At 49.3% G+C, this 25,373-nt stretch overlaps 10 protein-coding genes across 10 annotated transcripts, besides 2 other annotated features; 8 read left to right on the plus strand and 2 right to left on the minus strand.

Annotated features, from left to right (window-relative positions):
* Positions 1 to 46: 46 nt before the first annotated feature.
* Positions 47 to 2,219, plus strand: UA08_00092 (hypothetical protein; the record flags this gene model as incomplete). The annotated part of the gene is made up of 6 exons (XM_020260790.1): positions 47 to 121; positions 190 to 855; positions 1,012 to 1,450; positions 1,525 to 1,698; positions 1,783 to 1,967; positions 2,064 to 2,219. 6 exons carry the CDS (start codon positions 47 to 49, stop codon positions 2,217 to 2,219), a joined length of 1,695 nt encoding a protein of 564 aa, XP_020124779.1.
* Positions 1,161 to 1,223: a repeat region (Identified by RepeatMasker using a combination of RepBase library and repeat library created with RepeatScout).
* Positions 2,220 to 2,922: 703 nt separating the features above from the next.
* UA08_00093 (hypothetical protein) lies at positions 2,923 to 4,510 on the plus strand (the record flags this gene model as incomplete). Its single annotated transcript, XM_020260801.1, has 6 exons — positions 2,923 to 2,956; positions 3,073 to 3,141; positions 3,214 to 3,319; positions 3,381 to 3,527; positions 3,618 to 3,734; positions 3,889 to 4,510. The coding sequence occupies 6 exons, from the start codon at positions 2,923 to 2,925 to the stop codon at positions 4,508 to 4,510; spliced, it is 1,095 nt and encodes a 364-aa protein (XP_020124780.1).
* A 680-nt stretch (positions 4,511 to 5,190) lies between these two features.
* Positions 5,191 to 6,660, minus strand: UA08_00094 (putative histone deacetylase HOS2; the record flags this gene model as incomplete). The annotated part of the gene is made up of 1 exon (XM_020260812.1): positions 5,191 to 6,660. The coding sequence occupies one exon, from the start codon at positions 6,658 to 6,660 to the stop codon at positions 5,191 to 5,193; it is 1,470 nt and encodes a 489-aa protein (XP_020124777.1).
* Positions 6,661 to 8,992: 2,332 nt separating this feature from the next.
* On the plus strand, positions 8,993 to 9,946 carry UA08_00095 (hypothetical protein; the record flags this gene model as incomplete). Its single annotated transcript, XM_020260823.1, has 1 exon — positions 8,993 to 9,946. The coding sequence occupies one exon, from the start codon at positions 8,993 to 8,995 to the stop codon at positions 9,944 to 9,946; it is 954 nt and encodes a 317-aa protein (XP_020124778.1).
* Positions 9,173 to 9,353: a repeat region (Identified by RepeatMasker using a combination of RepBase library and repeat library created with RepeatScout).
* A 1,224-nt stretch (positions 9,947 to 11,170) lies between the features above and the next one.
* UA08_00096 (Thymidylate synthase) lies at positions 11,171 to 12,228 on the plus strand (the record flags this gene model as incomplete). Its single annotated transcript, XM_020260834.1, has 2 exons — positions 11,171 to 11,274; positions 11,346 to 12,228. 2 exons carry the CDS (start codon positions 11,171 to 11,173, stop codon positions 12,226 to 12,228), a joined length of 987 nt encoding a protein of 328 aa, XP_020124775.1.
* Positions 12,229 to 12,428: 200 nt separating this feature from the next.
* UA08_00097 (hypothetical protein) lies at positions 12,429 to 13,171 on the plus strand (the record flags this gene model as incomplete). The annotated part of the gene is made up of 2 exons (XM_020260845.1): positions 12,429 to 12,669; positions 12,744 to 13,171. The coding sequence occupies 2 exons, from the start codon at positions 12,429 to 12,431 to the stop codon at positions 13,169 to 13,171; spliced, it is 669 nt and encodes a 222-aa protein (XP_020124776.1).
* A 140-nt stretch (positions 13,172 to 13,311) lies between these two features.
* UA08_00098 (hypothetical protein) lies at positions 13,312 to 14,415 on the minus strand (the record flags this gene model as incomplete). Its single annotated transcript, XM_020260856.1, has 1 exon — positions 13,312 to 14,415. The coding sequence occupies one exon, from the start codon at positions 14,413 to 14,415 to the stop codon at positions 13,312 to 13,314; it is 1,104 nt and encodes a 367-aa protein (XP_020124785.1).
* Positions 14,416 to 19,276: 4,861 nt separating this feature from the next.
* UA08_00099 (hypothetical protein) lies at positions 19,277 to 20,706 on the plus strand (the record flags this gene model as incomplete). Its single annotated transcript, XM_020260867.1, has 3 exons — positions 19,277 to 19,424; positions 19,498 to 19,636; positions 19,692 to 20,706. The coding sequence occupies 3 exons, from the start codon at positions 19,277 to 19,279 to the stop codon at positions 20,704 to 20,706; spliced, it is 1,302 nt and encodes a 433-aa protein (XP_020124786.1).
* Positions 20,707 to 21,546: 840 nt separating this feature from the next.
* On the plus strand, positions 21,547 to 22,644 carry UA08_00100 (Zinc-regulated transporter 2; the record flags this gene model as incomplete). Its single annotated transcript, XM_020259750.1, has 1 exon — positions 21,547 to 22,644. The coding sequence occupies one exon, from the start codon at positions 21,547 to 21,549 to the stop codon at positions 22,642 to 22,644; it is 1,098 nt and encodes a 365-aa protein (XP_020124151.1).
* Positions 22,645 to 23,348: 704 nt separating this feature from the next.
* UA08_00101 (putative metabolite transport protein GIT1) lies at positions 23,349 to 25,170 on the plus strand (the record flags this gene model as incomplete). Its single annotated transcript, XM_020259761.1, has 6 exons — positions 23,349 to 23,498; positions 23,565 to 23,614; positions 23,674 to 23,790; positions 23,843 to 23,994; positions 24,059 to 24,427; positions 24,491 to 25,170. The coding sequence occupies 6 exons, from the start codon at positions 23,349 to 23,351 to the stop codon at positions 25,168 to 25,170; spliced, it is 1,518 nt and encodes a 505-aa protein (XP_020124152.1).
* Positions 25,171 to 25,373: the final 203 nt, after the last annotated feature.

The raw sequence follows: 25,373 nt of genomic DNA on the forward strand, positions 1-25,373 counted from the left end.
CAAAACAATTTTATATATATTTATATATATATATAAATTATATAATATGGCCTCACAAGATGAAAACGCCTTTGTCCCCGCGCTGATCGTGGTGGACATGCAAGAGGACTTTTGCCCGCCGGTATGCACCTAAGACACACTCAAGAGTACATAACACTGTTTTTTCAACATGTGCTAAAGTTCCTCTAGAACGGCTCTCTTGCAGTAGAAGGTGGCCGCACAATCGCGCCCATTATAAACTCCCTCCTCGATCTCCCCAACTTTGCAATTCGCATCGCTACCCAAGACTGGCACCCGGCGGACCACATCTCATTCGCCTCCAACCATCCCGCGCCAAACAACAAGCCCTTCGAATCATACATACAAATGCACAACCCGGCAGGCGGCAAGGAGCACGAAACCAAAGAGCAACGGCTCTGGCCCACGCACTGCGTCGCATCCACCAATGGCGCGGCAATCATCCCCGAAATACTGGCGCCAGCTTCAAGCGAGGGAAGCAGCGGCAAAATCGACCTCCTAGCTAAAAAGGGCATGCACCCCGGCGTTGAGATGTATTCCGTTTTCAGCGATGCGTTTGGCAACATGGATCCTTCCCTGGCCCGGAAGTCGGTTGATGTGGACGTCACTGCTGTCCTGAAGGAAAGACATGTCACGGATGTGTTTGTGGTGGGGATTGCGGGCGATTACTGCGTCAAGTATACGGCGGTGGATGCTGCGAGAGCTGGGTTTAAGACTTGGGTGGTCGAGGATGCGGTCAAGTCGGTGGATCCGGGGATGGGCTGGCAGCAGGCAATGAAGGAGTTTGGGGAGTTTGGCGTCGAGGTTGTGAGGAGTGATGGGCCGGAGATTGCGAGAGTTCGTACCTAGCTAGCTGTCTGTCTGTATATTGAATCCCACGATGTAGGCGGCATTGAGTGGTGGACTAGAAGGGTTATCTATTTATTTTCTCGCCACACATTCCTCAGTCTATCTTGCATCTGATAATAGTAGTTCAGATGGTGACATCTACAGCCCCACCAGATCGAGCGGCTGGCTATTCTTAGTATCACTACGTATCTACCAACTCCATCCCTGGCCCAGTTTTCCACATATACACCTCTACAAACACACCACAAGATGTCCGCCGAAGCATTCGCAGCCCTCGACAAACAGCTCTCAAATACTTCTACTACTACTACTACTACTACTACTACTACTACTACTACTACTACTACCACCACCACCGCCGCTGGCCCAGTCTTGCCCGCTGTCGGCGCCCCGTTGCCGGGACAAGTACATGGCGGCGCCGAAGAGCCGTTGCCATACTGGCTAGTCAACGTGCCGCGCGAGCAATGGCCCTCGTCATGTCCCGAGTTTCTCCAGGGATTGTCAGACAAGAACATTGCAATTCTGGCGACGCCGGACTCGGAGTATCAATGGATTGGCTGGGAGAGGGTTAGGGAGTTGGTCAGTGAGTAATCCTTATACTAGTTATAACTACGTTATACATCCCTCTTTGCACAAAGAGGGGGCTAACATGGTCAGAGTCGAATGACATTGGACGTTTCCAACGCTTCCCCTCTGATCTGAGGAAGTATCTGGAATCCATGTTTCACATCAAACAGAAATACGGCTCCGTGATGGATTTTGTGCTTACTCAAAGGCTCCATTGGGACAAGGAGGATCTGAAGCCGCGAGGCGAAGCGTTTGAATATGACGGTATGCCCTATTACTATTGAACTCTGTGTGTGTGTGTGTGTGTGTGTGTGTGTTCTTTTGCTGATAGAAAGCTTGCCTAAAAAGATGACCTGAAAATCCTGCTCAATGACTGGCCCTACGGCCTCGAGAAAGACATCGTCCATCTCGTCGTCTGGACCAAATTCGACCTAGACGAGGATCCGTCTACGGGCCTTTTGACCGAGACAATGTGGAAGAAGATCGATGATTATGTCGAGACAAAATTCCGCTCTCGTATCGCTTCCGATCAGGTTAGTAGTCTCTCTTTTCTTCCCTCCGGTGATACGGTCGTTTGTGATTGCTAAACTTCTGGTTTTTTGTGTGATTTTCCTCGTGCTTTGCTATAGATTGTCTGGTTCAAGAATTGGAAGGCCCTTAAGTCTGTTCATGCCATTGAGCATTTCCATGTTATGCTGCACCAGCCGGACCCGGAGTTTATCAGGGACATCACGAACGGGGATGTTCCTTTGGTTGAGAAGGTTTCTCGAGGGGCGGCTCCTTAGATTTGTTAGGTTTGCTTAGTTAGTATTGCTTTGGATTAGATAGAGGTATAGAACCGCGTCCGGATAGAGGATTCAAGTGTGACGAGCATGCATGTTCTCTCTGTAACGCCCAACGAGGCGGGATGGCAGCAGGCACGTGGGGTGCTCGGAAAGCCGGAAGGGAAAGACATGAAGACAAGTATAGTCTTGCTGCTGCCTGACAATATTTCCAGCCGGTCTGGACTGCCCAACGAGTGAGTGAGTGGGTGAGTGAGTGAGAGTTGGAGATGAAGAGCAAGTCGTCATAGGCTTCCCTTTTTCGGTGTCCCAAACGTCATTGCCTTAGTCATCCACCCAGCGCGTAACTTAATTAAGTTCATCAACAAACCTCCAAAAAATCACAGACGCCTGAAAAATATACCAAGACCAAGACTTCACATTGAAACATCAAATAAATAGACCAAACATTCGGTAGCACTCTCGGCGACTGCGGACTGCCGGCCTCTCGCCTCTCGTCACAGGACTGCTGAACTCATTGATACTTTTTTTCTCGGAGGGGCAGTGCCAACTCAAATTCCCCGAGTCATCGAGCGCCCGACTCACTCTCACTGCACCAACTCGTTGGACTGATGCTTGGGACGTATTCCATTCGGTTTCTCCTTTCAAAACACGTAAAGCAAAGCCGCTAGATTCATTACAGCGAGTCGACTCACTATCGATCACCATGCCGCTACACTCTCACCACCGCTCGTCTTTGAGTAAGCACGCTCTCACTCGTCCTCTTCACTTCCTCGCGCCGCAAAAGCGACGTCGCTTTTCTTCTCCAACGGCGCATTCTACTTTTAATGGGACAGACACTGATCTGCTCACACAGGCAACAGCAACAAATCTTCCAGCGACGAGGCCGAAGACGAGACCGTCGTCGAGCCGGATCAGGGCAATGGTAGGTTCTCGATGCACACACAGCCAATACCACTAGCATAGGCTGAATTCCAATGAATTACTACCATTGTAGTCCTGTCCCATATCATATCTCAGCTTCGCCCCGGAGCTGACTTGAGCCGCGTCACGCTCCCAACGTTCATTCTCGAGCCGCGATCGATGCTGGAAAGAATTACAAAGTGCGTAGGACGAGAGAAATAATGAGTACTACGTGTGCTAATCTGTTTTCCTTCGATACAGCTTCATGGCGCATCCGGAAACACTACTACCCATGCCCGAACACGACGATCCATTAGAACGATTCGTGTCCGTGGTCAAATTCTACCTGAGCGGCTGGCATATCAAACCTCCGTACGAAATCTTCACCTTAACCGAAAGCATGAATAGGTACTAATTTAAATTCATTTTGTAGAGGAGTGAAGAAACCGCTCAACCCTATCCTCGGAGAGACCTTTACTTGCTACTGGGACTATAAAGACGGCACTCGCGGCTACTACATCTCGGAACAGACGTCCCACCATCCGCCAAAATCCAGCTACTTCTTCATGGCGCCCGAGCATCACATCAGGATAGACGGCACGCTCAAGCCGCGCAGTAAGTTTCTCGGCAACTCGGCAGCCAGTCTCATGGAGGGCACTGCGGTTCTGCGGTTCTTGAACCGTGGCAAGGATCCCGTCAAGGGGGAAAGATAGTATGCTATAACCCAGTTTCTTCTTTTAGGAAACGAAATATTGACTGAAAGAAACAGCATTCTGACGCAACCCAACATGTATGCGCGCGGCATTCTTTTCGGCAAGATGAAATACGAGCTCGGAGACCACAGCTTCATCAAATGTCCAGAGAACCACCTAGTGTGCGACGTCGAATTCAAGACTAAGGGCTACTTCTCCGGTACATACAATGCCATTGCCGGAACAATCAAAAACGATCAAACGGGCGAAGTCTACTATGAGATTTCGGGTCTGTGGAATGGCGAGATGTATTTGAAGAACCATGTCGTGGGTTGCCTCTCCCTTCTCAGAAGAGATATCTTCAAGCTGACCATCTCCCAGACAGGCAAAAAGGAACTCCTATTCGATGCGAGTCACGCCAAACACACTGTCCCTCTCACACGCCCTCTCGAGGAGCAATCCGAACGCGAGTCTCAGAAACTATGGCACAGCACAGTGCAAGGACTAAACGCCCGAAATCACGAAGCAGCGACAAGCGAAAAGACCAAAATCGAAGACCAGCAGCGCGAAGAAGCTGCCAAACGAGCCGAAGAGAATGTCGAATGGCGACCGCGACTCTTCCGTGCTGTCCGCGGCGGGCCGGGAGGGTCAGAAGAGGGCGAGGAAGATCTCGACTGGATCATTAATGCTGAAGTGTAATTCCCCCTATCCTCTCTCTTTCTCCCTCACTTTCTTTTTTTTTTTTTTAATTATTGATTTTCGTTTCTCTAACGGGAGATAAAAAAAAAAGCGACACCAAAAACATCGAAAAAGCCCACAAACAAATCCTCGCCATTGCACCCATCCTCCCAGGCCAAAAGACATCAACATCCCTACAAATTCCGCCGGGCCACCAACCATCCACAAAACCTCAACCACAACAACCTCACGGCAGCAGTAGTAATGATCTAATCGACTTTGACGACGACAAAAGCAACAACAACGACGCAATAGCCGCGAAACCCGCGGCCGGAGCATCGTACGATTTACTAAGTGATGATAGTTCGCTGGGCTCACGACCAGGACAGGGTATACATCCCGTTCAGAGGGTAGATTCGACGACGCATGATGTAGATGTATTTGTGGATGCGGAGGAGAAGAAATGAGATTCCCTGAGATTATTTTAGTTGGTTTATGAATTTCTTTCTTATAGTTTTAAAAGATAGTGTTGTTAATTCTTATCTGATTTAGTTTATGTTAGTTGATTGAGGTAATATACAGAGAATATGACATATAAAGACCACCCAGATGAATGAAAACGCCAACCACAATATAGCGCCATAATCCCCCATTTTATTTTATTTTTTCTCTTTGTCTCGTTTCATCCCAGGAATTATATATCAAGTAGACAACTCTCCCCTCGTCCCGAGACCCCTCTCAAGATCCCTCCGCCTACTACCACCACCACCAGACGATAACAAACTATGCTCGCGCTCCTCCCTCTCCTCATCCATCAAATCCTTCTCTTCCTCAATTTCCTTTTCCACATCCTCTCTAAAGCCCAAAATGTCCGGCGGAATAAAACTCATCTGCACGCTGGGCGCACCCTGCATATACCGTAACTGTTCACGAATAGTCGACACCAGGGTAGCCAGGTACTGTTTCGAATTCTTATTTTCGATTTTCCGCATTTCGGACAGGGGCGGGAAAAGGCTGTAGTCGGGACCGAAGTGGTTGCGGAATGTTACTGTTTCAGGGATGTTTGGGTCGATTTTGTCGGCCGCGTCGATTAGGATGGATGTTTCGTGGGCCCAGGCGCGGGAGACATTGCGAGGGGTGTAGCCGCCGCCGCCGACGACGAGAAGCGGGAGACCGAGCGTTTTCACGTATGCGACGCAGGAGCCGTGGCCCGTGACATTGAGGCTGAAGCAGCCGAGGCGATCGCAACCGAGACTGTCGGCGCCGCACTGCAGCACGATTGCGCCCGGTTGGTAGGTTTCGACGCACGAACCAATGATATCCTTGAAGAGTTGGAGGTAGTCGCCGTCCTCAATGCCGTCGTTGAGAGGCACGTTGAGCGCATGGTGTGCGCCCGGGTTTGATGGGTGGGAAGGACCCGTGCTATCGAGCGAGCCCGTGCCAGGAAAGAAGTTGTCTCGGTCGAACTTGTGGAAGGAAACCGTCAACACGCGATCGGTCGACCAAAATGCTTGCTCCACGCCATCGCCATGGTGCACGTCGATATCGATATACATGACGCGAGGATGGAATCGCAGAAGCTGCAAAATGCCCAAGACAACGTCATTCACATAGCAGAACCCGCTGGCTTCAGTCTTTTTCGCGTGGTGCAGTCCGCCAGACCAGTTGATGGCAATATCGGCCTGGTTATTGACGAGTTTGCGCGCCGCATCGACCGTGCCGCCCGAGTATAGCGAGCAGTAGTTGTACAGGCCATCGAAGATGGGGCAGTCATCTCCAAAGTTGTATTTCGCCATGCGCTCCGATTGCTCGGCAGCCTCCATATCGGCGGGGATCACCTGGCGCAGGAAATCGAGGTAATCTTCCGTGTGGAAATCGGCCATTTCTTCAAATGTCGCCGCCCGCGACAGGTAGAGGTCCATGGCATGGTGCATTCCGTAGGCGAGCACAAGTTCTTTGGTCAGCACGAGGCGCCATGGCTTCATCGGGTGTGACTGTCCGAAGTGGTGGGCTTCAACGGCTGGGTTGGCGTGCCATGACACCGTGTAGCCCTGCGGGCGCGTGATGCCGTTGTGCAGTCGCTCGTGGTTGGTTTTCTGGTCGAGACTGAAGGTGACGGAGCGGGTGGTGGGCGGAGTGTCGTACTCTTGCACGATGGCAGACCGTGCCATGGATGAATACTCTGTCGTCAAGTGAATCTGGTATTCTCTGTTGGTGGTAAGTTGGTGTTCATTCTGCACGCTTGTTAGATAGACTTGGCTAGAGTCGAAACAAGCTCATCAAATTCCAGCGAGTGGCGGCTGCAGGTGGGGCGATCTAGCGCTAGCCGCTTTTGGCACGCAATCTTATCTCGCTATCAAGAGTCAAGACTCACGACTCAGGCTATCAAGTTCCTTCACTGTGTCGTAGTCCGCATTCTAGCTCTCTACGCCAGAATAACAGCGGCTTAAAGATGGATATCTATCCTGTTCGAGATATTCTGAAGAGCGCACTCCTTATCGCCCTGCGACTTTCGCGCGGATCCTTCCAGAACTGGAGTTTGATTTCTATACATTGTACTCTGTATACAGATTCTATCGCAGTTCAAAGCATCTGGAACAGATAATCGAATAAGACATGGTCATAAGTCGCGATATCGAAGCTAGGTCATGCGCCTGGGGCAAACATCACCTGACCTCTGAACCATCCATCCCGCTGTTACGGTCCCTGGTTCGGTTCGGGGCGAACCATTTGACAATAACGCATACGGTAATCAGCTTGCGACTTTCCGAGCATGGTAATTTGTCAAATTTGTCAACAATCTGATTGTAATGAGGTGAAAAAAAATTTTCTTTTCTTTTTCTGTGAAGAAGTTGGGCTCTGCTGCGTGTTGGGTGCGTTGGTGTGACGCGGCATCCGCCGATCAGATTCAGGTACGGCGATGCAGGTCCAAGGATAAATATGCCCCGAGTCAGATTTGTGACACATTTCATGTCATACTGTTTTCTGGATTTATGAGAATGACTGCGTGCAGCGTAATCCTTGCTTGCCAATAAAATCAAGAGATTAATTAATGCTTACGCCGGATTCACCTCAAGTACCTAGGTAAAGTCAGTCGACATTGCCACCAACCATAGGAGGGAGTCAGAGATATCAGCTGTGTACGCTGGCCAGAGCCTGTCAGACCCGCAAGCATCTTGCGTTGACATCGATGCAAAAGACTCAAGAACTATGATAAATGAGATATAAATCCACGAGCACGCCATCATTAATAAAGCAGACCACGTGGGTGTGACGGTGGTGAGGGTCAAAATTCCGTCAATTGCCATCGTGCGGTGGATAGCATCGGATTGTCCAATGCCCACACTCACGAGTCACAGGAATGAGGGTTCCGTCAGGCATAACCATTGCCATGTGGCGACTGTGGATTCGCACTACGACGTACGCTGGTACTTGGGTGTGCGTTGGACTTGGACGACAGAAATTTCAATGTACGCCGTACCGTCGTAGGTCAACAAACGGATTTGAGAACAATGATTTCCCAATTTCTGGTCCTCGTTGTAGAGATCAATGGATCATGAACAGAATTTTTTTCTTGGCGGGTTGGGTTTGATTAATTGTTAAGTCTTCTATCCTACACTGTACAGTGTAGTCACACTGAAACTCAGAGAGAATTGAGCCGGTCATTGTTAGACAATGGATAATGCATGGTGGATGGTGTTACTATGGCAAAAATCACGTCAGGCGACGGCATTAGCGACCGAGTTGAATTGCCTCGCGGACGTGGGTTCCTCAGAACAATATAAAACTGCAACCGACGGGAATCATAATCGATGATCAATGACAATAATTGAACGGCAATGAGCAGCCATGGAATGAGAGCCCGCGTAGGCCATTACACAGCAGGCCAGTCACTTTCCAATTTGTCCGGCCCAATGAGCTCTGGCCAGGTGTGCAGACGGCGCTAGGCGAGTCTAGACTCAGGAACAGCAGATGACAGCCAATCAAGGGCGCTCTGCACACGTAGCCGATGCCGAAAGAGGCAGCCTGAGGGTTCAGTCCGCCAGACCCGCCCTAGGGGACGCAGTCGAGCTTGCAGCCAATAGCAGCGCGCCGTCGGGTCCCCACTGCGCTGCGGCAGCTGCATGCCGGCCAATCATCGGGCGGTGCCTGGCTCAGGCTGCGGCGCGGGAAATGAAGCCCATCTGCAGGCTTGGCGGGGCGCCCCTTCCTTCCCTAAACAAAAGTAAACCGAACTAATCTGCACTAAAATCTCTGACTGCCCCAGTGGCTCCTTCCCGTTTTAAAACCCTCCTGACTCCCGCTCGCCTCCTTCCCTTCGCTTCCCTTTTTGCCTTTGCTGCACCTTCATTCTTCCGCCTTTCACACTTCTCTGAGCATTTGCTCGCTGCCACTCCTTGTCCAAGCGACCCACGCTCTTTAAATTTCCATTGCTCCAGCAACTCGCCAGCTCTCTGAATCCTCCACCGCGCACACGCACACGCACACAATAAGCACATCGCAATGCAGGTCAAGAACTCCCTCGTCTTGTTGACGGCCCTCACTGCCGGCAGTGCCGTTGCCCGTCTTCATGGCCATGAACGCCGCCACCAGCACCACGAACGCGGCGTTGGCACCTGGGTGACTGCTGTTATCGACGGCCAGACTGTCTCCTGGCAAAACACCTACGCTGGCCCGACTGAGGCTGCTGCTGTCGCTGCCTCCTCTGCCACCGAGGCCGCCGCTGCTGCTGCCACCACTGAGGCTACTGTTGCCAACGTCAAGAACGTCGACGATGTCAAAGTGAGCTCCTCTGCCACCGCTACTACCACCAGCACCGCTTCTTCCACCGCCTCCGGCTTCGGTGGTGTCACCTCTCCCTCCGGCACTGGAGTCACCTACTGCGGAAACGTCGGTATTCCCTACGGTTCCAACATCATTGAGATCTCCAAGGACGAGCTCGACAGCTACAACTACACCATCACCTTGGACGGATCCAACCTCTCCGAGGATTACAAGGCCTACTTCTGGAACAGCTGCACTGAATCTGGCTCTCTTGCTGGCTTCTTCGACACTGTCTTCCCCTTGACTGTCACCATCTCTGCCGGTAGCTCCGCCTACGTTGCCCTCGACGTCGACACCCAGGGTGCTTTCGTCACTGCTCCTTCCAGCTCTGATGTCCCTCGCAACTCTGCTAGTGGCATTATCCTCGGCTTCTGGGGTGAATTCGGCTTTGGTACCACTATCAACGATGGCTGGAGTGGCTTTGATGTCTCTGCCATTGAAGCTCAGATTGCCGGCATCACTGACTACCCTGGTCTGAAGATCACTGGTGACGGCCAGACTTCCTCCATCACCACTGGTCTCGGCACCGTTTCCAACGCTTACACCCAAGACCTGACCGATGTCGGTGGCATTGGCGGTAACGTCTCCCCTGGTTCTATTGCCTTGACCGCTACTCTTAACTACAGCGGTTAAGCTTTGGGGTGCCTGTTTTCTGAGCTTGTGATGTTGTTGTTATCTATTTTCTTCATTACATATTCGGATATATACTACTATTTTTTGTTTCTATATGTTCTTTTCCAACAGTTAGCATAACATAGATGCCGACTCCTCTACATCAGACGGACTACGCAATTAGGATGGCGGTTGATATGTTGTACTTCCATTTAGCAATTGATTTTGGAAACAAAAGACTGATACCTTCTTGTACATACGTTTGGGACATGACATGTTTTACTTTTAGATTATGGATTGCTTTGACCTTGAGCCTTTTAAGAAGCTACTATTGTTAACAATGGAGAGTAAAACCCTGATCAGGCTGAAAGAAGCTCGTACCTGGGGGGGAAAAAAAGTTAAAAATACCTCGAACACGACACGAACGACTCCTAACCAATCGGTTCGAGTTGGTTGGAAAGTCCACTGCCCTAGTTTCGCTCTGAAACAACGTGCCGTCGCAGGTAAGACATGCGTGTTTCCGACACCAACGGAGTATAGACTCAGCCACCACGGCGACGTAACGGTTGAGGCTAGCAGTCTTTTAAGGCAAGGCTTAGGCGCCGAGATTGGACGCATGCAGTGACGCAATAGTCACTCAAACTAAATCAGAGGATCCGGGAGAGCCCAGTCTTGGTAGACTATGGATGGGCTTGACCAGAAATTTGGTCATTGTTAATGCTCAGTGTTCAGCGTTCATGGATTGTCAATGGTTTCGCCTTGTCTGAGTTGGCTTTGGGACTAATTCTCGCGCTATTGATGATCGCCTCTCCAATCTCCATACTCCGTGCGTTCAATATCATGGCCGGGGATAGGGTGATAGGGGTGCATTTATTACCCCTGACTAGTCCATACACCGGAGCCCCTACATAGTAGACGCCTATTCTGGGAGTCATGGAGTCAAATGAGCAACCCGGGATATTCTTAGAAGAACTGAGTGTTGGCCAGGCTGCAGCATCTGCAATGCTGCTCAGTAAAATATCCAATGTTATTACCACGCTGCAGCTCTAGATGATGCCATTCATTCATTTCATATTGATAGCCAGTAAATCCTGGGTAGACCGCCTGCCGCATACGGGTAAATATCTGAGTGGGGCGTCGCGACTCGCAAATTGAATTCAACCCGCGTAGTCAATATATTTCTGATACAAGTCATCATCAATCGCGAGAATAATGACAGCTACAGAAATCACAAGTTCTGCCAACATGGCAACTAGAACAGCATCAGCTGCTTCTCCACCACACGAGGAATACCAGTACCTCGATCTTGTGCGCGAGATTCTCGATCACGGCGAACACCGCCCAGACCGGTAAGTCGCGAACCGACGCGTTGTCTACATAAAAAAAAAGAGCGAGAGAGAAAAGCTGATTTGGATTGCAGCACCGGAACCGGCACATACTCAGTATTCGCACCACGACCATTAAAATTCTCCCTCCACGACAAACAAGACGGACGACTTATCCTCCCGCTCCTCACCACCAAGCGCGTCTTCCTCCGCGCCATCATCGCCGAGTTACTCTGGTTCATTAAGGGCGAAACCTCGTCACTAACACTCAGCGAAGCCGGCGTCAAGATCTGGGACGGCAATGGCTCGCGCGAGTTCCTCGATAACCTAGGCTTAACGCACCGGGCCGTTGGCGACCTAGGACCCGTGTACGGGTTCCAGTGGCGGCACTTTGGCGCCGAGTATGTCGATGCGCAAACCGATTATGCGGGGCAGGGAGTCGATCAGTTGGCGCATATTATTCACAAGTTGCGCACAAACCCGTTTGATCGGAGGTTGATTCTGAGTGCGTGGAATCCAAGGGATATTCCGCAGATGGTTCTGCCGCCGTGTCATATGTTTGCTCAGTTTTATGTTTCATACCCGAGAAGTAGTAGCGGTGGTACTGCGAATGATGAGAAGAGTCGGGAAGAAGGAGAGAAACCAAAAGGCCATCTTCATTGCCAGTTATACCAACGATCGTGCGACATGGGTCTCGGCGTGCCATTCAATATCGCAAGCTATGCGTTGTTGACACACATGATTGCGCACGTGTGTGACCTTGTGCCCGGCAGTCTGACGCATGTTATGGGCGATGCGCATGTGTATGTTGACCATGTCGATGCACTCCAGACGCAGTTGGAGCGCGAGCCGCGCGATTTCCCTGAACTGGAGATCAAGCAGGAGAAGGGCGGCAGTATTGACGGATGGCAGGCGGAGGATTTTGTGGTTAAGGGATACGATCCTCACAAGACTATTGCGATGAAGATGTCTGTATGATTACGATTGTATAAATATATAGATATATTTAAGTTTTGTATACTTATGAATTCAAGAATCTGAGAAGAAAAAAATAACGCGTTCAGCCGTCACGCGGTCACATGACCCCGCGTCTTTCCATTCGCTTTTTGCGTCATAACGAATTCCTATTCTTCCTTCATCCGATGTCACAACGACTACGCTCTTGATTTAATACAAACATGCCCCCAATACGCCGCTACCTCCGCATCAGCAAATACTCTGTGCTCGAATGCCGCGTCTACCTCGACAACCCATCCGACACACGATGGCTCCTAGACACCCGCAATACCAATAATATCTCCATGCTACGCCGGATTTTCGATACCATCAAACCGCTTGTCCTGCCCAAACTGAGGGAGGAGAATGAACGTGCGCTAGCGAAAAAGAAGAGTAATCCTGTCAAGGATGTTTTGGTAGAGGGTTTGTATCTTGTTGATTTTCTTCTTACGGAAGATGTATGTGCGGGTCTTTTTCTGATGTGTATATATATGCAGATGATTTTGAGGTTGCGATATTCCTACGCGAGTCTGGAACCCGTCATTCCCTGCTTACGAAGCAAAAGGTGTTTGGGAAGCAGGGCAGGATTAAGAGTAACTCGAATAAACTTACGGGGACGACTGATTCTGCTGGAATATTGATTGAGAGTGACGATGAGGAAAATATGACTAATGTACCCGAGGCAACTGAAGATACAGAAGGCATTGAGGGTATAGAGGATGAAGGAGGAGAGAAAAAGCTTCGATTCGAGACGAGTTATGAGGGATTTACTATCTGGGGCTGGGTCCTTTGTTTGCTTGTGACGCGCAGGGGACGTGGGAATAGGCCTCGCATGGGGGAGACTGCTGCTGCTGCTACTTCTGGGCAGGCGCTGATGGAGGAATGGATAGGTACGCAGATACAGCCTGCGCTTGATGAAGATTGAGCCCCGTCAAAAGTGCGGAAAGAGAAGAACATGGATTTCTGCCTGACCAGTCGAGACAAGGTACAACTAATCCCTCACATGGACAATGACTTTTCCCCTTGCTCTTTTGCTTTCCATTACTTCATATGCCTGGGAAGCAGTCAGTAACTCATGGTATGGACAGCAGCATGTGGAAATATAGCTACCTTGGGCACATCTTCAAACTCCCAAATGGAGTCAACAACCTGCCTCAGCTCCCCCGCTTGAACCATCTTCCTCACTCGTTCCAAGGATTGCACATCACACTTCGCACCATAGAATTCATACTCTCTTGGCACGCCGCCGAGTATTCTTGGGCAAAACCGATTCCACACGCGCAGCCAAACCCACTTAACGGCACCCCTGATTGAAGTCTCTGTGTCCATGGCACCAATATTCAGGAATTTCTTGCCTCGCCCAAGATAGGCTGGAGAATAGGCGAAAAGATCTTGGATCCCGACACAGTCAATAATCGCATCAAACGGCGCTTTCGCGTGTTCCGACGCGGCGAGGTATGTATGAAGTGGACCACACTGTCGATAATCGATCACCTCGTCTGCACCGAGGCTTTTGACCAAATCCACGTTCCGTCCTGAGCATGTAGCCACCACACGCCCATTCGGGCCGACCACAGACTTCGCGACCTGCACCATCATAACGCCTGCGCCGCCGCTTCCGCCATTAATGAGAACCTTATCCCCAGCTTTAACGCCCACTCTATCCATCACCTGTACCGCCGTGCACCCAACAGCACCCAGCCCAGCCCACTCCGCCAGCGACAATTTGGACTTCTTCTCACCAGCTATCTGATACGGCACCACGGCTGCAATATCCGAAATAGCATACTCAGCCAAAGCACCCACCCCGTGGCGTATCGTATTCATATGATCCATAGACCCAACCACCAACTCCCCCAATCTCAGATCGGGCCTAGAAGCCAAAACATTGGCTCCCGCAGCAACCATCCGGCCAGCAAACTCGAATTCGGCGATGGACATGCGATCCTTCTTCGGGAGCCACAGTGCCAGTGGCCGCGGCCGCAGGGATTGCATGATCAGTGTGAAGCCGCCATTAAAAGATGTATAGCGTGTTTCGACGAGGACTTCGTTGGGGCCGAGATCTGTGGGTTGCGGTGTCCGGAGGTTGGTTTCTAATTTGACAACTTGCGAGGGGAGGCCGGCTTGACGGTACGCCCAGGCGCGCATTGTTGGTGGTATTTCCGACATTTTATATATGTGTATATATATACTCTTAATTCAATAATTATTTCAACGAACCATCACGCAGAAAATCTACTATATATACACATATTCAGTGTTTACTCTGTTGCTGGTAAGTACTATGCAGCTCGTCGCAATTCGCCCGAATCCGGCCGTGAATTTTAGCAGACGGAATTTATTCATGATGCGACTGGGGGCCAGCGCAGCTTTGTGATTGGCTGCGGGAATTGCTTGTTCGGCATGCGGATGAATTGCTCTGGCCTCTTGTACGTTAGTGGTGCCTCGGTACTGTCGGCTGCGTTTGGATTGATCTTGAGTATACTTATGGACTAGGTTGTTGTTATGGTTTGATTATGCGACTGGGAGGGACTTGGAAAGTAGAGGAATAGGACGGAATTGTGGTCTTGTTTATTCGTTACGGATTGGATTGAGCGAGTAATGGAACCCGCACCATATATATACGTATGTATCCTATACCTAGGTATGTTTAACCCCAAGTATGAACTCGAAAATTAATAAGAATCCACTCCAAACAAACATCACGAGAGATTATCCTCCATCCTATTCCATGTCCTAATCCCATCCTAGCCAGGTACCCAGGTACTTCTAGTCCCATCCAGTTTGCACTAACTAATATCAATCCAACCACCCAATCTGGAAAGACAGACATACTCATAGCCAATCTGCCAGTCCCAATGCCGGTGCCAGTTACAAGTGAACAGATTAAAAGAAGGATGGGAATAATGCAGTCCTAGAAGAAGGCTGGTGCTCCTACACCCAAAGCGTAAGAATAGCGACACTAGTTGTGAATATGAGGATGCTCAAGAATTGATAATATCTGCGACTAAAAATTCCTTATCACAGCGTATCTAGGAAGTAGTTAGATAGTTTTTTGGACGATGATGTATGACCTCCCGCATTGAGAAGAAGAAGGAGTTGATAGGGCTTTCTTAATCAGGTGATTTGTACCACACGAGTGACGCTGCGACGGACTTTTTGTCATAGTCCCGTGATGGGATATGAGAGCCTCATTTCTCCTAGTAAATTAGGATACTAAATAATTATTGTTTCATCGAATACCGACTTCTCTGCTCTTATTCGATATTGAGCAATCCACACAACTCAAATCACAAAATTCCTGCTGAAATGACGCACCTGCGATAGGAGACTGATATTCACCAATATTCCGGAGTCCGTACCTTTTTTCTTTTTTATGAAAAAGGAATAAGAACACTTGTACAGTACTCTAGCCAGAAAACGCAATCAATCTCCTTTCTCGTCTGCTCATCTCCTTGACACTTGTAACTATAGTTAACTTGGTTAGTTACTCCGCTCATTTTGCCACCATCTCATTTCCTTAAATTACCGCGAACTAGCCTTACGATTAGACTAGTACGGAGTACGTTACTCGGCAGAAGTGGAAGAAAAATAATATGTGGCTGTGGTCCTTGACAGGCGCCACATATGCTCCGTTCCGACGGTGTGGTAACATACGGAGTTTCCGTGTCTATAATCGCGGACGGTAGACGGCAGATGCGGCTATCGGCCAAACTATATTGTGTTGGGAAATTAAGACATCTTTAGTTTGATACTTGAAAAAAGAAAAAGAAAAAGAAAATTTTTTGACTTATATACTTATACCTGCTGTACTCCGTAGTGAGTTATACTTGTATTGATATTACCTTACCGGCGCCTGTTCATCTTTCTGCCCCTATTTAATTACTCCTGCAGGCTGCATCTTTGCCTGAGCTGAATGGCTTGACTATGCAGGGATCTTATCGGATCAGGGCGATCCTCGGCGCAATTGCCAATGTCGCTGCCTATCAATCGGCCTTGATTTGCAGTAAGGATCGATACTAAAACCGCTCTGCCTGTTATTCCTACCATACATATACACCTACGTAGTATTACATATATTCCATAGTCCAATCCTCCGATCCTGTTGTTACACTGTAGAGCAAAAGAGTTACATCGGCATGCAACTCTTGTAAGAGTGCTCACAGTAATAAATCACTAATAATACAACCAGAAAGAGGGAAAAAAAGAAAAAAAAAAAAAGAAAAAGAAACAGACTAACCCAAAAAGGCTACACGGGAGAACATTCCACAGAATGATCAAATTTCTGTATTAAAGTTACGCATCTCCATAAAAGGGGGAACTTGTAACTTTATTTCTTGAAGCACCAGAGCAAAAAAAACAACAAATCAACGGTGGGCGGTCAACGGTCACCCCCTTTTGTGGATCTGATTGGAAATATCGCTTACTCCGTCCTCTGTTTGGAGAGGTTTGTTTCGTTCTGTCGAATTTTGGGACTTGACTAGTTACTGACGGAGTAGATTTCATGTGACGACATACCTTACTCCTACCAGTGCGTGTCTACGAGTAAACATGTAACTAGTAAGTATTTGTAGGTAAATTGCATAATCAATGATCATGTTTTCATATTTATACGTTCGCAACGGCAACCTTATTGCTTTTCATGTGGGGTACGGATCCGTATCGTATTCTCCGTACGGAGTATGTTATAAGATACGGAACTATGATGTTCGACATATATATCACATTGACAATTACAATTACAATTATAATTACAATTATAATTACAATTATTATTATTATAATCATAATCACATCACACCTATTTGCATGTGTTCCTTGGTATTACAAATTATCATTAGATTGATGGATATACCCCGTCGGAATATCCCAGGTAGGTATCACAGTTACTGCATCCGGCAATTCTTGCATGCTTAGCCGGTGTTCTTTGTCCCAAGTCCTTACTTTTGTGGCACACAGACTTGTTTCAAGTTTCAAGACAAGACAAGTTCCTTGCTCGGAGATCAATTCTCCTGCGAGGAATAACTCCCAAATCAAGAATCGCTCCACCTGCGTCATGACTTCGTATTCCGCCAGCTGAGTGGGCGCAGTGGAGCGAGAAACAAGGCTGACACTATTACTAGCGGTATTGATTCGTACGCGGTGCTATTTTAATTTGTTTTTCTTTTTTAATTCTTAACGGAGTAGATATAAATACATACCTCCTTCGTCCTGGATAGCTTTTTTCCTTCTCTCAACTACGTCTCCTACTACGACTACACTACGTCCAACTGTCTGCTACTCCGTACACTGCCTCGCGTACAACTACAGTACTACACAGCAACAATGCCTTCCTACTCGCAAGCATCCTTCCCACCCTGCCCCGGCCCTCCGCCGACGGGTCCTCTGCCTCCAACTCCGAAATAAACTCTCTACGACCATGATCAATGTCAATACCCGTCCGCCGCATCTGTCTAGGAACGAGGATAGCTGGTCTGTCCTCAGCTCGCTTGGTACAGCTACCTCTCGCATAAAGAAGAAACTTGAGAATCTCGCCGCATACGAAAGCGAAACTTGAAGAACTCTCTATATTCATCTGTCTGCATCTACTATTTGGTCTGCCTCTGATTTTTCGGTTTCGGTTCGGTGTTTTCCGGTGGCTTGGAAATTATACAAGAACGAACCTTTTTTCGGCTTTACCTACACACCTACCTATCTACCTGTCTAATCGCCATCGACAAAAACGGCCTGCAGCACCGTTGACGTTTACATGCATAAAACATGTGATCAACGAACAGACCCGGGCTGGCGGGGTCCAATCAGAGGGGCCACACGGCCACCAGCTCGACTTCGCCGATGCAATGGGCTGCGGCCATCGCGCGTCGTGATTGGCTGCGTGCCTGTGCCGTTATTCTGATGTCCGGGAGCGGCTGCTGATTGGCTGGCCCACTGCTGTCTCGGGCATCCACGTGCTTTCCTTACTGTCTTTCCATGTCTTTTTTGTTGCTTTTTTTGGTTTCCGAGAATACCCGTTGGCCAACCGGCCGACTTGCTGTCTATACATCTTAATAATCTTATTTTATATACGAAGTGATGGTTACTGGTTACATCAGGAAGTACATAGCTATCTTATCATGAGCCGGATAGCCATTCTAATATCACATCCATGATTCATGACCCAGTTTTATTCTTGATAACTGCCATCTAAAACCGGTCTTGCAAAGGTCCTATCACAGGTCAGCTGCCTGGCCAAGCGTCCGAGCGTTGTACTCCTCAAGTTTTATGATGAGTAGTTACGTCGTTAGTCTTACGCTGATACGGATGCGAATACCCCATGCTTAGGCTGGGCTGAGACACGGATGATAAGGCACGTAACGGATCCTGCCTGATATTTATGGCACATATGATAATGATCGGTGATCTTATTTAAAGTTAAGGCTGAATGTCGTTGCTTTTGATTTGGCCCCTTAGCAGGCCATCTTTCCTGATGTTTTGTAACTGTGCTCTTTCAGTAAAAATCAAGTAATTTAGCCTGTAAGTAAAGCCCGCAGCAATGTCTTGATTCATCTAAACCATGTCGTATGGCGTGATGCGATCGATGAGTTGATTGTGTATTAATCTCGTCACTGCAAGCGTATCTACTAGTTATATTGTGTTGTATAGACTAAGGACCAGTCTAACTACCCAACTACCACCTAGCTATGTACCTCAAACGTAACTATGGAGCTTGTAGAATGTCCACAAAGAAATGCACGATTTTGGTTGTGCATGCATTAGTTTGTTAGCGCGGTAATGAGTAATACGTACGATCAAGTCTAGCTGATGTACTCTCTAAGAGTAACTGCTAAATAAGGAAATTATGCAATTGTACGCGCGAGACATGGAAATTCAATAATGACCTAGGTAAGCCATAACTACTCCAGAGTCCGTACAGTACAAGTATGCTGCCATATCACGTGATTTCTCCGCATAAACTCTTGCTCCGCCAACAGCAAACACGCTAGTCAGTAACAAAATACTCGCAAGTCCAAGGGCAACACCAGAAAGAAAAATGCTCGAACTGCACGTCTGGGGCCCCGCCTTTTCCCTGCCCTCAATTGATCCGCAATGTCTGGCCACCATCGCATATCTCGTCAAGGCAGTGCCCAAAGAGGAGTGGGTGTTGGTTGCTTCGAGTGATCCTTCCGTGTCGCCGACCAGTATGCTTTCCCCCTCTCCCTTCTTTTAATCAATGATTGCAATGAGTATGAACTAACTCGGATTCAATGATAGATGAGCTACCCGCTCTGAGGAACGGCGACGTCTGGGTTTCGAAATTCCGGAATATTGTCGATTACGTGCGCCAGTACTCGGATCAGGCCTGGGACCTGGACGCGGAATGGACTGGGCTAGATAATGCGGATATCACTGCGTATGCCATAACCATCACAACGCTATATAATATATAGGGCTAAATGATGACACAGCTTCTCCGCCTTCGTCGAATCCAACGGCCAACTCCTAATCGACCTCTCCCTCTACGTCTCCAGCCAAAACTACTACGCATCCACCTCCCCAGCCTACGGCTCCATCCTCACCTGGCCCAACCAATGGATCCTCCCTCCCAAACTCCGACACGCCGCCAAACACCGCACCGAACACCTGGGCCTCTCATCGCTCGACCTAGAAGCTAGCGAAGAACAAAGAGAGCGCGAACGCTCCGCCGCCGTCTCCGCAGGCCAGATCCCCCAAAGTCTGATTTCCCGACCCCGCGAAACAGTTTCTTCGTTACTGGGAAAGACGGCGCGATCCAGCCATTTCCGTCTCGATGCGTTGACGGCCGAATTGTTTGAGCCGCTGGAACAGTTGCTGGGGAAGAAGGCGTATTTCTTAGCGGACGGTCGTCGGCCGTCAAGTCTAGATGCGCTGGTGCTGGGTTATTTGTCGCTGGCGCTGGTCCCGGAAGTTCCTGCAGCCTGGCTTCGGGAATCGCTGCGCACGAAGACGCCTCGACTGGCTAGCTATGTGGAGCGATTGCGGGAGGAGTGTTTTGGGGCCGCCGTGCAGCTCGAAGATGCGTTTTCGGGCAACACGACAAAGAAGCCACTTCCTCTTCCATGGCAGAAACCAGAGCGCATCAATGCGGCCAAAATTGGAAATACTCTTCTCAACACCCTCGCCGACGCAACCCCGATCCTGAAAGAATTCCGCATGAACAGTCGACTGCAGCAGGCGGCTAAATCGATCGACCCGAGGTCCTCTGAATACAGCGAATCCGAAGCGCGGGCCATCTCGGAATACGCGATTGCGCAACGCCGCGATTTATACATCTCGATCGCATCGGTGGCGGCTGGCGTGGCGGCCATGGTTGGTTATCTGTTCTACAATGGGGTTATTACAATCGCTGGCGAGGAAGAAGAATACGACGAGGATGAGGATGTGGATGTGAATATTGGGGGGAGTTCATCGGCGGAGGATATTCTGGGAATACCAATTTCGTAGTCTTTCTTTCTTTTGTCTGCCTCCTGTATATTATACACTGCTGTCGCATTTGGTTTCTTTCTTTCTTTTTTTTTTTTTTTTTTTTTTTTTCTTTCTCTCTCTCTCTCTCTCTCTTGCATATATACATATAGACTATAGCGTGGCGTCTGTCGTCTCCTTTCTTGTGATCTTTTATGTATCAAAAGCTGTTAATATAAGTTTCTCCGCATCATGATCAAGGTAGACAAGGGCTTAAAGAAACAACTAAAACTATCTTAAGAATCAAAGGCTGAATTGGGCTCGTACCTGCAGCTCTATTTGAAAGATATACGGCTAGTCCATAACAGTGCTAGGCATATCTCGGGCTGACTAAGACCAGGTCCGCCAATCAGCAGCCCGGAAAAGCCGCGATGTCATCGTCCGCAAGGTCCCCCGTTCAACATTCTCACTCACGAAGCAAAGTCAATATTGACACAGTTGTGGGATCAGTCATGGAAGAATCAATGGCTCAGGCAAATATGATGGCAATGGCAGTCTGTTGCCTTGAAGTGGCAGGACATAGTCACACATAGGCGGAAGCAGACACAAGCAGGCAGACAGCCAGGCAAATCAACTTGAAGTAGTACGTGCTAACCCCAAGGTCCTCAGCCAACCCACCCTGGTCATCCTCCACTGTCTTTTTTTCCTTTCTTTTTCACTGTTCCCTCCTACACTTCAAAGTGCGTTGTCGCTGTCAGACCAGTCCTGTTTTGTTAATTTATGTTATTTGCACTCTAGACATAACATAATTTAACTCGCGACAGGCATAGATTATACCAAAAAAGCGACCTAATTCACCTCTCTATCAACCTATCAGAGGATATGGCCTCCACCTGCGACACCGCAAATGGCTACGATGGCCACATGGGCCTGCGCATTTCCGCCATCTTCGTCATCCTGATAGGCTCACTGTTTGGCTCCGTCTTCCCCGTGCTCGCCAAACGGCTGGGCGGCAACGGCGTCCCGTCCTGGGTGTTTTTCATCGCCAAATACTTCGGCTCCGGGGTCATTGTGGCCACGGCCTTTATCCACCTGCTCGCCTCGGCCGAGGACGAGCTAAGGGATCCGTGTCTCACTGGCCCCATTACGGATTATAGTTGGACGGAGGGTATTGTGCTTATGACTATTGTGGTGATGTTTTTCGTGGAGTTGATGGTTATGCGGTACTCTTTTCCCGATGGACATGGACATGGACACGGACATGAAGATGATCACTCGTCTTCTGACTCGGACTCGGGCTCGGGCTCGGGGTCCAATTCGCATTCTCATTCAAATTCACAATCGACTCTTGGGGTGAATGCTGCTATCATGGCTGCCCCCAACAAAGAACAGGAACACATGCCCGGTAACGACCATCTCAGCCACACCCGGGACCACCGCGACATCGAGTCTGCCAGCTCCAAGGAACCTGACATGAGCACCGAGGACTACGCAGCCCAATTAGCAGCGGTCTTCATCCTCGAATTTGGCATCATCTTCCACTCCGTCTTCATTGGACTTACCCTCGCCGTCTCCGGCAGCGATTTTATCACGCTCTACATCGTGCTAGTCTTTCACCAGACCTTTGAAGGACTCGGTCTGGGCTCGCGTCTGGCCACACTACCATGGCCCGAATCCAAACGCTTCACGCCCTACCTGCTCGGTATAGGGTACTCGGTATCGACTCCGATCGCGACTGCAATCGGCCTCGGGGTGCGTTCCACGTACGCCCCCAACGGCCGAACGACGCTAATTGTGAATGGCGTGTTTGACGCTATTTCCGCCGGCGTCCTGATCTATACGTCTCTCGTCGAGCTCATGGCGCACGAGTTCATGTTCAGTGCTTCCATGCGCCGGGCGCCTTTGTCCACTGTGCTATTTGCGTTTGTGCTGATATGCCTTGGCGCGGGTCTGATGGCATTGCTGGGGAAATGGGCATGATCGGATATGATATGATTTTATCTTATTTTCTTTTTTGACGACATAACGAATGCATTATATTTCGGCGCTGGGAGTTCATTTTAAAAAGGAATCTTCGACTGTGTTACTAGGGACAATTACTGTTCATGTTTCTCGATCATAGATCAAAATCATCATAGAGTTTAGATCACGCTCATACTGTACGATCATACGATGTTATACCAATCGAGATATTCTTATAGTTATGCAACTGACTCGCAAAACTCAATCTGCGCCGGCAGCGCTAGTCCGTATCCGGATAAGCCGCTATCTCCCGCCAATCACAGAACAGTGCTCGGTTCAGCGAATAGTTTCGTTTCCGACGGCCGCACCACGATTCACAATTCACACTAAGTATAGTAAGCAGTAGTTAGCAAGAGACTAGCTAAATGTAAGAACGGTTTACGCGTCCCTTTGGTGTGTCTCTCTTCTCCTCTCATTGGCGGCGTGCGAGAACGTGCGTCTGGCTGCGGCTGTTATTTGTGTATTGGAACTCTGAAGCTTTATAGTTTAAGCTTTTTGATATGTAGCTATCTCACGTGCCTGCGCGTGTAACCATTATGGCAATGGAAGTTGAATAATAAATAGAAGTCTTTTGATTGGGAATTTTTTTTCCCCCCTCCTTCTGTCTCTTCTGTCCTCGGTCAATTCTTCTATTTAGCATCTTGCAATAGAGCTGGCACGACATGTCGGAAATTCAAATCCACCAGCAGCAGCAGTACGGCGAGAAAGCCGTCGCTGTTAAAGACACCTATCGAGACGATGGCGGGGAGAACGCCGCACAATCAGGCCTGGTGACGAGAGCGCGCCAGAGTATGTCGGATCTGTTCACGATTGTGAGTATCTATTCTTACTCCAAGGCCTCTGATACATGCTAGAGATGCTGACTGGTGATAATGTAGTTCGCTGCGGGGTTCGCTCTGATCTCTGATGGTTACCAGAATAACTTGATGTGAGAGCACACGAACATGTTTACTCGCAACGAAGACATAGTCTGACGAATGTGTACAGGACCATGGCCAATGTTCTCCTCAAAAAGGAGTATCCTGAACAGTACAACTCGACCGTGTCCACGCGTGTGTCCAACGCGCTCTTGGTCGGTGAGGTTATTGGCATGCTTGTCATTGGGTGAGTCTTGCAACCGTCTCACATACAGAAGTAATACGTACTGATTGGATAGTTTGACCTGCGACTACCTCGGCCGGAAATGGGCTATTGTGATTACGACCGTCCTGATTGTTGTCGGCGGCATTCTGGCCACGGCGTCGAATGGGTATACTATCAACGGCATGTTCTGGATGATGACTGTTGCGCGCGGGACGATTGGATTTGGTATGTCTCGCCCACTTCCACCACCAGCAGATGCTTATGGGACCAATGAGTTAACTTCTTCAAGGAACCGGTGGTGAATATCCAGCATCATCCGTCTCCGCCTCCGAGGCAGCAAACGAGCGCACACTTAAACGCCGCGGTCCACTTTTCATCTTGGTGACCAACCTGCCACTTTCGTTGGGCGGACCGTTTGCTGTCATTGTCTTTTTGATTGTCTTCTCGGCTTGTAACCAGGCGCACTACAGCACGGTGTGGCGTGTTTGTTTTGGTATTGGCTGTATCTGGCCGCTGTCTGTGTTCTATTTCCGGATCCGCATGCTCAATTCCAGCCTGTATCGTCGCGGAGCTATCAAGAAGAGAGTTCCGTACTGGCTTGTGATCAAGTACTATTGGAAGTCGCTGATTGGGACGTGCGGTGCTTGGTTTCTTTACGGTATACACCTCTTCTTACCCCCTATACCTTTTTTGCGCGAAAGCAACTGAGCTCACTGTATAGACTTTGTCACTTTTCCCAACGGGGTCTTCTCCGGCAAAATCCTCGACTCCATCGTGAAAAACGGCTCGATCAAGCGAACTGCCGAATGGCAGCTCCTCCTCGGCGTCCTCAGTATACCAGGTGTGCTGATCGGTGCCTGGCTCTGCGACCGCATCGGCCGCAAACAGACCATGATGATTGGCTTTGGCGGCTACCTGGTCTTCGGCCTCATCATTGGCTGTGCCTACGACCAAATCACCAAGATCGTCCCTCTGTTCGTCGTGTTCTACGGCTTCATGCAGAGTTCCGGTAACCTGGGACCGGGCGATATGCTTGGTCTGCTGTCTAGCGAGTCTTACGCCACCGCGGTAAGGGGTACGTGTTATGGTATTTCGGCTGCGTTTGGGAAAGCCGGTGGTGCCATTGGGACGCAGGCGTTTACACCTATTGAGGACAACTTGGGGAAGAGGTGGACGTTTATTATTGCGGCTATTTGCGGTGTGGTTGGCGTGGTGGTGACGTTCTTGTTTGTCCCGAACACGTCGGGTAGTGATCTGAAGGAGTCTGACGAGAAGTTCCGCGCTTATCTGGTTGCGAATGGCTGGGATGGTGAGATGGGTGAGGACGATCTGAAGACGATTGCGGATGAGGGCATTCCGCCGGCAGTTGTGGACGATGTGGCTGGATTCAAGGCGCAGTAAATATCATAGCCCCTTCCCAAAATGCTTTTATACTAGAGTCTGGAGTCTAGATGCTCAATGTAGTATACGAATTCTAATTCTCACTCCGATAGATGATCACCAATCTGGCGACGTATCATTGCCAACAGTGACATTTCGCACAACGCAGCCCTGTCCAGCACCATTCGGCCATCCAGCGCCCAGATGCCCGTTCATCGCCTTGA

The sequence above is a fragment of the Talaromyces atroroseus genome, assembly GCF_001907595.1.
Source record: "Talaromyces atroroseus strain IBT 11181 chromosome Unknown scaffold_0, whole genome shotgun sequence".
Lineage (NCBI taxonomy): Eukaryota > Fungi > Ascomycota > Eurotiomycetes > Eurotiales > Trichocomaceae > Talaromyces > Talaromyces atroroseus.